General features: G+C 42.7%; 1 protein-coding gene across 1 annotated transcript; it reads right to left on the reverse strand.

Annotated features, from left to right (window-relative positions):
* Nucleotides 1-6782: 6782 nt before the first annotated feature.
* Nucleotides 6783-10276, reverse strand: LOC147433680 (pentatricopeptide repeat-containing protein At2g33680-like). Its single transcript, XM_086490316.1, has one exon. It carries the CDS (start codon nt 9903-9905, stop codon nt 7866-7868), a length of 2040 nt encoding a protein of 679 aa, XP_086346442.1. The 5' UTR covers nt 9906-10276; the 3' UTR covers nt 6783-7865.
* Between the last annotated feature and the right edge of the window lie 3855 nt (nt 10277-14131).

Genomic DNA, 14131 nt, shown 5'->3' on the forward strand with positions numbered 1-14131 from the left:
TCACTCCGTGACCGAAAAGCATCAGGTATGGAGCGTAGATACCTTTTAAAGTATCTAGTTGTGACTCCTTCAAATCCATCTGTTGTCCATCAAATCTTAAATTCAATTACATAGAATGTAGTCTTAATTACCCAAAAAAGGAATGTAGTCTAGATTAGCCCTAATTAATTATTAGATAAATTTCTTCTTTTGGCCAAATAAAGGCTATCAATGATTCCTAAGTAATTATTTTTTACCTTCACATGTTTATTTATTCAAGGCATACGGAAAAGCTCCTAAAAGTCACAACAATGATAATGGACAAAAGAACAACGTGAAACCCATTTTGAAGGTTGTTTAATTTAGAATCTTCTTTGGATTTCATACAAAATGTAAGCATGCAAAAATGCAGTGGTTGGTGTCAAAATAAATAAGCTCAAAAAGCAAGTTCACTATAAAAATTTTAGCCGACAACATTGCAGGATCATAATAACAAGTGAAAGTTTGACTAGAAGGATAAGTTAAGATCTCTTTCCATCATGACAATGATGTATTTACACATACTACTACATTTTGGGAAGGGCTATACAAACTTTTTGTTAAAATCTCTCTTGCATTTTTACTTGTATAAAAATACAAAAATGAAATATTAACTTTCAATTATCAATCCTATTGAATAGGTTAAAAGAATTTAACCTACACAAACTCCAACCATTTGCACGTTTCTTTGCAAGATATGCTCATTGTAATTTGAGTTACTATGATATTAAGATGACAACAAACACATTTGTAAAACAATAGCAAGAATTAACTAAGAAGTAGCCGACAACATTGCATTAGTAATGATGGTGTGTGACATTGATAGTGCATTGAATGAACAAACAAGGATCAATCATCAAACCCACCTATAGGTTGCTCCTAAAACTCACAACAATGATAATGGACAAAAGAACAACGGGAAAACCCATTTTAAAAGTTGTTTAATTTAGAATCTTCTTTGGATTTCATCAATGAAATTCAAGTACACAAGGGACATATAGCTAATAATTGTCCTCAAAATAATTTAGAATCTTCTTTGAAATTCATTGAAAGATTAGAAGATAAAATGAAATTCAAGTACACAATAGTGGCATAAACGATGTACAGATGCACAGACATCAAAACAAGGAGGAAACAAATAGGTAATTGAAATATAACTCTAGTTGATTTGGTTTAGTCAAGTGACAAAGTTCATTAGTACATATGAGTTGAGAATGAGACATCACAAGTAACATTGTTATAAATAAGAGTGACTTGTATTGGTAGCTATGATGTGAAGTACATGCAACCATTTATGCACTAGAACTACATTGATGCATTACATATTCACGACTTCAAATTCAAGTGTTACCATATACGTGTGGTAGTGATGTGTGTGAACACACTAGGACCGCCGGGGCATTTTTTCCCTCTTTAGGAGGTTTTTTCCCCTGTGCATTGTATATACGCCCATCACTCTAGGGCTATCTATCTTTCCATTGCACACTAAGTAACATACTCTCTATTGTGTGCCTTGAGCTTCCTTCGTCTTCTCCAAGCTGTGTGTGTTTCTCTGCAACCCTAATTCCAACAATTGGTATCAGAGCAGGTCACGTCTTCCCGGGCTTAGTCGCCAGCTGCTCCAGCACACGCCTGCTCACTTTCTCCGATTTCAGTGAGCTTTGGCGAGCGTTCGCAGGTCGACAAATATTTTGGGCTCATTTCGGCCTCTGTTTCCACTACGGGCAGTACTGCACAGGCTATTTCGTCATTTTGTGCAGATTTTCTGTCAGTGCCGTTTTCTGCATAACAGGTGCCTTATAGTCTTCTACGGTTTGTGCTATATAGCACAAGTTGTTCCCGCTCCATTTCTCCTATTTTTGGGCAGTTTTCACATCAGGTGCAGCATTTACCATGGCTGACAACAACAACACAGATGTGTTCAAGATGTTTGCTGCTGAGGACAGGTTGGATGGGGACAACTACCCTATGTGGGCTTATATGATGCAACATGTTCTTGTGTCAAAAGGTGTCTGGAACATTGTGCAGGGCATTGATGTACGTCCTGGTTCTGAAGATGTAGGCGATATTGAGGATGTTGCAGGTCTTGCTACAAGGATTGCAGCTGTTAGAGTTGTTTTGCCTACGGCAGAACAAGCTCGTTGGGATGTTAAGGATGCGCAGGCTCATGCATTGATTGCGTTGTCTGTGAAGCGCACCATTATTCCTCACATCCGTTCAGCAAAATCTGCAAAACAGGCTTGGGATATTCTAGCAGGTCTTTATGCAAGCCGCAATGAGGCTAAAATTGCTTTGCTGCGTAAAGAGCTAGAGTCGAAGATTATGCATGAGGAAGATGATATGGACACTTTCCTTGCTAGTGTCAAGGATATCAATGAGCAACTCATTTCTGCAGGTGAAGTCATTTCGGACAGTTCCCTTGTGCAGACTGTTCTTGATGCCTTACCAGATTCCTACCAGACTTTTGCTAGTACTTGGAGACTGATGACCCAAGGAAATCCTGAAGTTGTCAAGTTTGATGCATTATGCACATTGCTGTTGCAAGAGTCACTTTCTAGGAAAAACAGGACTAGGCAGCGTGCAGTTGAACAGGCTTTTATTGCTTCTCAAAGAAAGGGTGGTAACAGTAATGCAGCCACTTCTTATGGTTCTGCTTCGAGTGGCAAAATTTCTGTTCCTAATGCTTCTGCTGGCAGCACTTCGTCTGGCAATTCTGGTGATAAGGGAAAAAAGAAGATGCGTTGCCATTATTGTAAAGCCAATGATCACTTGATCAAGTCGTGTCCTAAGTTGAAGGCCAAAGAGGCTAAGAAGAAAGAGGGTGGTTCCACTGCAAATGCTGGTTCCACTACAAATGCAGCCATTGTTGAGTCTTCTGTGAAAGGAGATTGTGATGCTGATGTTGATGCAGAATGGGCTTTTAGCGCAGAGTGCACTTACAATCCTGCTGTCCATGATGCATGCTTGTCAGTTGCTGCAGATTCACATGTGTGGTATTTCGACAGTGGTGCTACAAAGCACATTACCTCACATCGTGAATTGTTTACCTCTCTCGAGTCTGTCCCTCATGGGAATTCGGTCACTTGTGCCAACAACGCCTCTTATCCAGTTCAGGGAGTTGGAAAGATTGTGCTCACTGCTGCTAATGGAAGTTCCTTCACACTTGTTGATGCACTTTATGTACCTAGGATCAAGAAGAATCTCTTGTCTGTATCCGCACTTGCTAGACTTGGACTTGTAGTCAAATTTGTGGATGACAGATGTACAGTTCATGATCTCAGTTTTGGTGATGAAATTGTTGCATCTGGGCTTTTGTGCCGTGAGCTGTATAAGCTCACTTTGTATGACAAGTGTGGACAAAATTTTGCAAATGCTGTTGCAGATTCAAGGGCTATTTCAGATGCAAAACTTTGGCATGCACGTTTTGGTCATCTGAATTTTGCCAGTTTGCTGCGTTTGCAGAAATCTGATATGGTTGCTTCTTTGCCGCCTCTTGAAGCACCTGTCAAACATGTTTGTGAAGGCTGTATTCTGGGTAAAATGCAGCGTTCTAAGTTTCCAAAGGATGGTTCAGTTAGGGCCACATGCAGGTTGCAGCTTGTGCATAGTGATGTTTGTGGGCCCATGCAAACTCCGTCCTTGGGAAATTACCTGTACTTCGTGACTTTCATTGATGATTACTCCAGGCATGCGTGGGTATTTCCGCTTAAAGCGAAGTCCGAAGTTTTTATGTGCTTCAAACAATTTTTGGCTATGGCTGAAAATGTCTCAAAATGTACTATGGGCACCCTCCGTTCCGATCGAGGGGGGGAGTATATGTCTCATGAATTTAATGCATTTCTGGCTTTTGAGGAAGTTTATGTAACGCAGCCTCGCGGTTTTGTCATAAAAGGACAAGAGGACAAAGTGTGCAAATGTAAGAAGGCTTTGTATGGGTTGAAGCAATCTCCTCGTGCTTGGTATGAGAAAGCTGACACTCATTTGGTTAAACGAGGCTTTCGTAACAGTCCAACAGAAAGCACATTGTATGTAAAGCGTGAGGATGATGTATTTCTCATTGTGGTTCTTTATGTTGATGATTTGCTGATCACTGGACCAAATGAGAGACATATTGCTGAATTTAAGGCTGATTTGAATGCTACTTTCAAGATGAAAGATTTGGGGTTGTTGCATCATTACTTGGGTATACAGTTTAAGCAGTGTGATGGTGGTATTGCCTTGTGTCAGAAAAGTTACATAGAGACATTGCTATGTAAGTTTGGACTTGAGGATTGCAAACCTATTGCCACTCCCATGGAAACAGGTTTGAAGTTGAGTCTACATGATGCTGGCGATCCTGCTGATGTCACTCTTTACCAAACTGCTGTTGGCTGCCTCATTTATGTATGCAACACGAGGCCAGATATTCAGTTTGCAGTCTCGCAGGTCAGCAGATTTATGCATAGCCCAGGGTCTAAGCATTGGCAGGCTGTCAAGAGGATTTTCCGCTACCTTAGTGGCACTTTACATCTTGGCTTGTTTTATCCCAAGGGGGGATCATTGCCGCCAGACTTACATGCTTTTTCGGACTCAGATTGGGCTGGTTGTTTTGACACGCGAGTGTCCACAAGTGGTTTTTGTTTCATGCTTGGCAGTTCATGTATATCATGGTTGAGCAAGAAGCAACCTACTATGGCCACTTCGAGTTGTGAGGCTGAGTACAGGGCAGTTATTGTTGCTAGCTCGCAAAAGACTTAGATTCGTTGTTGACACAAGAGTTTCTCACCTTCATGTTTGTTTTGGCGTGCTTCTGGGCCTTCATCACTCCTTTCCATTGTTTGATGATTGTGTTCAGCAGCTTTATCTCTATATACTTTGCATAATGAGGATTCTTGGAATAGTTGAGAAGATGATCCATGAGCATATTGACTTCAGCCTTCGAGTCTGGGACATATCAAGAGGTGTTGGGTGCTTAGTTTCGGACTAGTCCTCTACAATATGTTTGTCAATCTCAACCTCCTCTTAAATTTCTCATGCTCCTCCCCTTGATCCTAAAAGAGCTAGTGTTGCTTCCATGGTGAGTTGCTATAGTAGTAGATCAAAATATTATGAGAAGAGCAACCAAGTGGTGCTTTGATACCACTAAAACTAACTTCTAGCTAAAACGAGAGATACAAAGCAGTAACATAAAAACTGCACGATGGCCAAAAAAAAATTGAAAAATATCCTACTCAAGAAACATTGAGGAGTGTCTTCCTCTGAAAAAGACTAGCCCCAAAGTCGGTCGCCCTCAACAATATTTCTTTATTAATTGGTTATTACGTGTGAAATAGGTATAATTTTCCAAGAAGTTCTGCAAGGTTTTGAATATAATGCTAGTAAATTTTCAATAGTCTAATTTTTTTTTGTTGATGTGTATAAAGAAATGTTCTTTGGGAACATTGCCACAAACATGCTTCCCCAAAAACATGCAAATGGTAAACGTATTCCTGCATAAGAAAGCCTTGTTGGTTTTATTTCCCAAGCTCTCATTTTAACCACAAAATCAAACCCCTATTGTCAAAGAGATGTGTAAAACTAGTGTACCTTAGGCCCATGTCATAGTGAGACGGGCAGTGGAAGGCCATGTTGAGATGGCAAGAGCGTATTCGCCATTAAAAAAGTCAAACATGGCCACGCGTCTTTGTGAGCAAGCAAGGCCGAACAACTTTCTATTATCGCGGCCACCTACAAAAGTTGAGGCGCAAAAGAAGCTCATACGATTTGAATTCGAGTCAGAAGCGTGAAACAGGATGCTCTACCACCACAAGAAGTTTTGGATAAATTCTCACAATAATTCCCACATTGTGACTTACCTCAAATCATGAGCTTCTGTGAGGGAGACACTGCATACCTAGCTAGGTACGATTGGGGGTAGGGGACCACCGGGCCGGCGGTCCCCTACCCCCAATCATACCTAGCTAGGTATGCGGTGCCTCTCGAAGAAAAGCTCATGATGTTATGAATTGTATAAAAAACATTGAAAAAGACTTTGTTTTCCTACATGAGAAAAATTATTAATCTTCTTGAGCACTTGTTGGCTATGGCCGATCAGTTCTGAGTTGTGGACATCTTCTTATATATAACCCAATGTGAGTCCACTTGATTGGCCACATTTCAAAGAGGAGGATGGTCGCATGTCCCAATGTGACTGGGGTCTTATTTGGTGCCAACATAATTAGCTTAAACCTATGCATTACAAGCCTCACCGAAAACATCACTTGGCTCACCCACAACACTGTTTGATACTTCCTCTTTTGGAGGGAATCTACGATCCCAAGTCATTGTTGATCGTGGACCATTCTATCCATTTGGGGGAAAAAGTATGGATTGGGCGAAGTTTAACCTCATGAGCTCCCCGTCACAAGGAAAATATCTTACCTCTATGCTTGTGCACACATCTTGTTATGCAAGCAAAATGGTAGCATTATATTAAGTAGTTTTGGTCCACCCATGATCCTAGTTCACATTGAGTTTAGGGTGTATTCACATTTAATTCACACCACCGTATTGCAATGCACATAGCTTGCGGAGCTCACATCTGATCTACAGGCAAGTTCCCAGCTAGTTCATTTTCGCCTAAGTTTACACCTAGGTTGCATTAGGTCCACATTTGAGATTGACAATTGCAATCTTCGCGACACGCGACGTTGATTTTCCATAGATCACCTGCAATGTCGACAACGAACAAGAGGAAGACAAACTGAGAGAGAGAGAGAGAGAAGAGGAGGAGAAGAAAACACTCCTGGAGAAGAAGAACCATTGTCGACAAAGAACAAGAGGAAGACAAACTGCAGCTCCTCGTACACAGAGAGCCCAAAAATAGGCAGATAGCTGCATGCCTTGGTCAAAATTCCTTAAAAACCCTCACGCAGCACTTTTTAATTGGCCATGCTAGCAAAATTTCTCCCCGTACACCCTGCCCCACACCAGCGCCAACAAACGACTCTGCGGCGGCGAGTCCGTGTGAACACTCATGTAAGTGCACGCTCACACACATAGTCATTGAGAGAAGCTGCTCCAAGGCTTCGCAGAGCTCGTCGTCAAGTTTTCGTGTACAAAAAGCATCTAATGACATTGAGCTACATCAGCGAGAGGGATAGGCATGATTTGACCTATGTTGGCCTCGCCGAGCCAAGCGTCACACGGTCCTGGTTGTTGCATCCAAGACTAAAGCCACGGCCCTACAAAGTAACAAAATGTGGTCTTGTGGTAGGGGGAGGGGGTATATGAGCGGGGGTGGAGCTCCATCGTTAGGGGGTATGGGTGCACATCTATGTGCTTAGGGAAGTACAATCATTGAGTGCATTGAGCAGACTAGCTCTATCCTATGTCAAACTTCGAGCAAACGATCTGGGACATGGGTGGGTGTTGTAAGGGCTACCCGTATGATCAGAGCCAGCATCTGGGCAAATCTCTCTTGGGTTGCCATCTGGTGGTGACTCTGGATCTCCTGGATCCTTATGCGATGGCGTCTTGGAGCTCTATATCGTGGAGCTTGGGGGCGTCTCCTAGCTCTGACCACCTCAACTTGTGCAAGGTGACCCTCTCTATGTTTGTGTGAAGATCAAAATGAATTGCAAACACCTCTTGAAATTTAGGAGCACATCATGAACGACCTGTCACCATGCTAAGTAAACCAATGTGCAGCATGCTCTGAATTGGTTTGTGTGTCTCAAACATGCTCTTTTGTAATAAAACATAAGCTTTTGCGCCCATTGACTTTTAGCGAGCAACTTCCTTCCCCATGCTAGATGCTCCCAACACATGACCAAGTCTTGCTCACATCATCATGCCTGTTTGTTGCTAGTACCTACATAAGAGAAGACTCAAGCAGGCATTGTAACAGCATCCCTTTTCTCTGCTATTAATGCTTTTTGAAAAGCAAGCTTTGCAAACTTCTCGTTTCCCCATTGTTGGCAAGCACTCAACAAACTGTACCATATTTGAAAACAATGAGATGATGGCAACTTCTTGATCATTGTAATAGCTTCATTAAATTGACCCGCTAGACCCAAAAGGTACACCATGCAAATGTGATGCTCTAAAGTAGGGGTTACGTTAAATTTTGCATTCATTGTGTTATAGTACATTTGGCCCTCATCAATCAATCCTGATCCATTGCATGCATTTAGCAAAACAAAGAAAGTGTCCGCATTTGGTTGAATACCGTCTTCTAACAGTTTGTTGAATAAATCAAAGACAATATCATAGTATCCAATTTGAGCATATCCCGCAATAAGCACATTCCACGAGGTTACATCCTGAACAGGAAGCTCATCAAACACTTCTTGTGCCTTCACCAGTGCGCCACATTGGGCATACATTTCCACTAGAGCACTCCCCACCACAGTCACATCTCCCAAAGAGCCATCAAAGGCAACCTCAGAATGAATCTCTTTGCCCTTCTCCACTGCTCCTATGCTGCCACAGGCTTTAAAAACGCAAGCAAAGGTCACGGCATCGGGGGCGAACCCTTCACGTTTCATTTGTTCAAAACAGTCGAGTGCCTTTACCCCAAGCTCATGCTGGTAATATCCTACAATTAGAGCAGTCCATGAGACCACATCCTTAACTGGGAGCTCATCAAATACTGTTTGTGCCTCTGCAAAAGCTCCACATTTCGCATACATATCCAGCAAAGCATTTCCAAGCATGCTCAACTGTTCAGACAGGCCCTGTTTCACGACTTCAGCATGAATGTCTTTGCCCTTCTCAAGTTCTCTAATGCTGCCACAAGCATTTAGAACACACACCAAGCTCACAACGTCAAAATTGAGATTATTGCGTCTCATTTGCTCAAACAACATAAGGACTCTTTCACCATGCCCATGTAGAGAGTATCCTGCTATCAGTGTATTCCAAGAGACTATATTCTTACTTGGAAGAGTGTCAAACACTTGTTGAGCCTTGACAAGCTGACCACACTTCACATACATGTCCACCAGTGAATTCCCAAGCACAACATCCTCTCCTAGCAGCCCTTTTCTCACAACCTCTGCGTGTAAAATCTCCCCTCTCTTAACTGCTTTCAAGCTGCCGCATGCTTTTAAAATGCAAGAAAAAGTTACTGCATTAGGGGACAGACCCTTCTGTCGCATCTGGATGAAGCAGTCAAGTGCTTGATGACCGTGTCCATGTTGAGCATAACCAGTGATCAAGGCCGTCCAAGAAACTACATTCTGAACTGGAAGCTCATCGAGTACCTGTTGTGCTTCATTGAATGCACCACATTTGGCGTACATATCCACCAATGCATTGCCGAGCACAATGTTATTGGCCAACAAACCCTGCCTTGCAATCTCTGCATGGACAAATTTTCCCCTCTGAGTCGCTCTAATGCTTCCACAAGCTTTCAAAACACAAAGGAAGGTCACTCTGTTGGGAAAGATGCCCTCACCTTGCATGCATTCTACACAATACAATGCATCCTGAGCCCGCCCATGCTGGCAAAATCCTGACAGGAGAGCATTCCAAGAAACCACATCCCGAACAGGAAGCTCACTCAGGACTTGTTCTGCAGAAGCCAGATAGCCGCATTTGGCGTACATGCTGATTAAGTTATTGCCTACATATGCACTAATTTGTAGCAGCCCCCGTTTAAGAATATCGGCGTGCAACCTGACACCTTCAAATATATCGTGTTGGTCTCCACAAGCCTTTAAATGTGCAGCCATAGAAAACTTATCTCGAGAATTAATGTCTTGACTAACTGCTGGCTCAACCTCAAGATCAACAAATTGTTCTTCTTCTGCATCCGAGTGATTGTGAATGTCCTCCTGTTGGGTGCTTTTTAGACCCCTTCCAACAAATAGCCCACCCCTTGATACTGCAAAGCGTTCAAGCTGGTGCAGAGCTATGGCTGGCATAATGGAGAGAATGCTTGCAGACTTCAGGTTCTGCAAAGGTGATGGCTGTCAGCTTACCTTGATGTGCCGCAACAGGTGCTTCCACCGAGACGTATCACTCAAGTACTCCTCGTTCCATAGGCATTTCAAGTCCTTGGCCTTCGCCTGCTGATTCTGCTGCATCTCCGTGCCCATCAGCACCTGCAGCAGAACTTCAACTGCGAGCATTTGATCCGCCATTGCCAGCACGTAGGCCTTCCAAACTGGAGGGCCTTCAAAATTGGAAAGCGCTCCCTTCAAAGGTTCTGTAATCCTAGTAGTAGCGAGGACAAGGGGTAGGGGAGCCTCGTCACTATATGGGGTCAATCATCTAAGATTTGGGGGTGCGAACTGCTTTGATCTCAGCCGGCCTATCTTTGGTGAACTAGAGGTGAGCTTAGGGGGGTGAACTCGGGGCAAAAATGCCGCCCCGAGTTCACCCCTAGTCCACTCGCCTCACGGGGTGTAGGTCGAACCCAAGACCTTTCGGTTGCCACACGAATGCCTTACCACCATGCTAGCGCGTGTCGCTGCCCATGTTGGCATGGCACATGATCACCCCTAGTTCACCCATCCCTAGTTCACCCTAGTTCATCCCCTATTCACCCCGAGTTCACTGCATGATTCACCGGCTGAGATTAAAGCCGCCTCAAAATTTGGGCCCTAGATCCCATTTTGAGTCATATGGTCGTGCCATATAGTGACGAGGGGGAGATAGGGGAGGACGATTTTTAAACTAGTCTTGCCACGAGACTAAAGAACACGGGGTCTTCATTGCCCCGTCATGTGATCAATGGCGGACAAGCGCATGCACAACAACCGACGTCTAGCAAAAAGGCATGAGTCAACTTCACCCTTGGATTTGAGCCCACCACCTTAGCTGCGGCAGCACAACAAGCTGACCATGCATACATGTGCGTTTTGTTGTCCACAAAGCCCAAACAAAACCTTATAAACTAATCCCTTACATGGAAAAGTGAACTAGGACAAAAAAGGTAAACTCAGACATATCCCTTTACGATTGGACGGCCAAGTCTACCTCACATCTCGTGCATCCAACTCCCCATGTAACATTTAATGGTCTAGTAACTTGTGTGTAGCGGAAAATAGCATGAACATAGTGAGCATTTCATTAAAATAGCTTCCTAATGAGAATAACAAGAGTGCTTGGGTGGAGAGAGCAACAAAAAGTATAACACCTAGTTAGATAGCATGAACAATACTTCAAAAGAGAGAGAAATTAAGCAATTGACAACACTTGAGGACTGGATTTGCATGGAGCCGGTCCCCCCTCCAAAAGGCTTTGTATTATGGTTTCTCCCATCAAGAGAGACATTTTACAATACAATTCTTTGTGTTCCTTCAATACTAGCTAGTGCAATGAAGATGGAAACTTCATGCACTAAGCAAAACACTTATCAAACACAACATCAATTCCCTCACGGTCTCAGACCCAAGACCTCACACACCTTCGAAGATGGTGAAAGCTAGCGGGGTATGAGAGTAGATTGAGAGGAAGAAGGAGTATTCTTACGAGAAAGCTGTACATCTCCTCACATAATCACTCATATTAGCATAGCTTAGCTTAGTAATTAGCATGGTAGAGGAGATGAGCATGCGTTGAAGCTTGGCTCTTGGTTGGATTTGCATCACAAAGCCAAGAGTTGTTGGTGTAGGCATCCCTTTTCACAAGCTTGGAGTAGGTGGTAAGCTTTCCATTAAAGCTTGAGAAGGAGAGAGAGTCTTCTTTGCTTCACACATGAGATTGTGTGAGTGTGTGTGTGATAATGCCTTGCAAGAATCAGCCCCCTCTCTCTCTTAGTCGACCCCCCTTGCTAAATGCTCATGCTACAGCCCTATTGGACATCCCCAGGCCTAGCCAATGGAAATTAAGCAGCATAAGTGATAGCCTTCTGACATGTGTCCACCTTTCCCCTTTTGTGAGAGCTTTAAGCAATTAATAAATGCAACTAAACTCTCATTGGACCCCTTTGCCTCCTTGCCAATAGGAATCAGGCAAGCCATTGGGCTGTTGAATGCTCATTGGTCCCCTTGGGAGACTGTCCAATAGTCTTCTAGAGAGCTTAATTCTTATTGGTTCCTTTATTAAGTGTTTTTAAATTGATTAAACTAGATTTATTCTAGCATAATTCTCATCGGTCCACCTCCATGGCCATCCAATAGGATTTGAGTACACCTTGTGGGCATCTGGCCTAGGGAGATGACATGTGTCCCTCTTTCCCCTTGTGTACAAATGAATCTTGTGAGTGTGTGTGGGTGTTTCTCTCTCATCCCCTACTTCTTGGGCTCGCCCCCTCCTATGTAGGGCTTGACAAAGACTTTTTGGAACACACACAAAGCATCCAATTCCCCTAATGATTGACCTTTGGACACAACCTTTGAATTTTGGAACCTTAGCATTTTGGAAGTCTTAATGGGCTGAACCTTAGGGTCTTTTGAGCCCATTGTTGCACATAGCTCTTTTACAGATGGCCCCCCCTTTGGATCCCTACCGTGGACGGTCTGCTAGCTTAACCAATATTCTAGCTTTTTCTTCCGTGGCACTTCCCCATATTAAATGATCAGTTTAACATGAGAAAATCATTTAGGAGAATTAGATATTGATTATTATGACACCCCACCATAGATCCCATGATGGTCTTCTTTGAAGACCCCGTGTTCTTTAGTCCTGAGGCTAGTCTTGCTTGGTTGGCCTTGCCAAAGAAATTTGTTGATATGGTTTAACATTGAGATGTTCTTGCGGATCAAAACCAATTTGTTTAATAGAGATATGCTACAAGAAAAGCATGTGAGTAGTTAAAATTTTGTCATGGAAGGAGGGAATGACACAAACTATAGACAATATATAGACTTGCACATCATACAAAAGTACCATACAGAAGTACGGTGAAGAGTCGGCATTGTATCTCCCCAAAAATTATAAGAAATAGAAGTCGTGCCTTGCCCCATAGTCTAATTGTGAAGTCCAAGCAAAAACATAGACATGAAGATCCAAATGCAGATGATGAACCTTTATGACTTGTTGACACAACTCTAGTTCCTATGGACAGCTCTAACTAGCTCATTTTTTAGCTTCTCATACACAGAGATTTGTACACCATGAAGTTCCTAAGTGACATGTCACTCTCCTGTTTCTAGCATGGAATCTTCCCAAGGAGGGTTTTGAATGGAATCAAGCATGGTCCTTTGCTAATGCTGCTCTCACAACTCTCTCTTCTCTTTGGCTAAAGCAGATTGTGTCATTGCACAACTCTCTGAAGTGAACTATCTAGCTTTGTTATAATTTTCATAGGTGGCATGAATGGAGTACCTTGGTTGCCCTCTTAAGAAGGTTGTTTCATCCTCATTTACCTCAATTATAAGCTCCTCTTCAATGCTTTTATCTTGATACAAGAGTCAAGATACATCAACATCATAATTGGGGTAATCCCTCACATCCATGACTCATGGAGCTATTAGCTACTTAGCTTCCCATCTCTTAGGTTAACTCATTATATTTAATGGTTTCTTGGAAGCTTCTTTATAATGATAATCTTAGAAAGCCCTTTGCGACTAGTTCAAGGCCGATTCATATTAGAGGGATTAGATTCCTCATCTAAAGAGCTTTTTATCATTTGTAGAAGATCTTGCCTTTTAATTTGATCAACATCTCTCATGGAAAGGCTAATGGTATGTCCAATCATGGAAAGAAAACCCATACCTCTTGATGTCTCTTCCCAACATCTTTTGCATTAGCAATAATACATGTGGTAATTTGCGACACATGCACAAGCCCTCCTTTCAATCACAAAAGCTTGCAAGCTGCACAAAGAAATTGTGATCCATGACACGTGAAACCTTACCTCGGTAAACATTGCAGCTCAAGTTCGTGTCATTGATGCTATTTTGAAGAGCTAGTGTTTCTATCTTCTCGATCCTTCTACTTTGATCTCTATGTTCATCGTCATTGTCGTGGACAACAGACACACATTGTATATATCCCTGCAACAATCATCATGCTCTTTGTGTCCTTCGATCACCTTGCTTGTGGTGGCTACAATCCCTTATGTATTCAACCTCTTTATCAAGATCTCTTTGTCCTTCATACCTCTTTCCCAGAGAGAGAGAGAGAGAGAGAGAGAGAGAGAGAGAGAGAGAGAGAGAGAGAGAGAGAGAGAGAGAGAGAGAGAGAGAGAGAGAACGATGTG

Source organism: Adiantum capillus-veneris, chromosome 19 (assembly GCF_014529385.1).
Source record: "Adiantum capillus-veneris isolate H3 chromosome 19, ASM1452938v2, whole genome shotgun sequence".
In the NCBI taxonomy this organism is placed as follows: domain Eukaryota; kingdom Viridiplantae; phylum Streptophyta; class Polypodiopsida; order Polypodiales; family Pteridaceae; genus Adiantum; species Adiantum capillus-veneris.

Bases quoted from the DNA above. Each gene is read 5' to 3' on its own strand.
- LOC147433680 (XM_086490316.1), bottom strand. From the start codon at position 9,905: ATGCCAGCCATAGCTCTGCACCAGCTTGAACGCTTTGCAGTATCAAGG.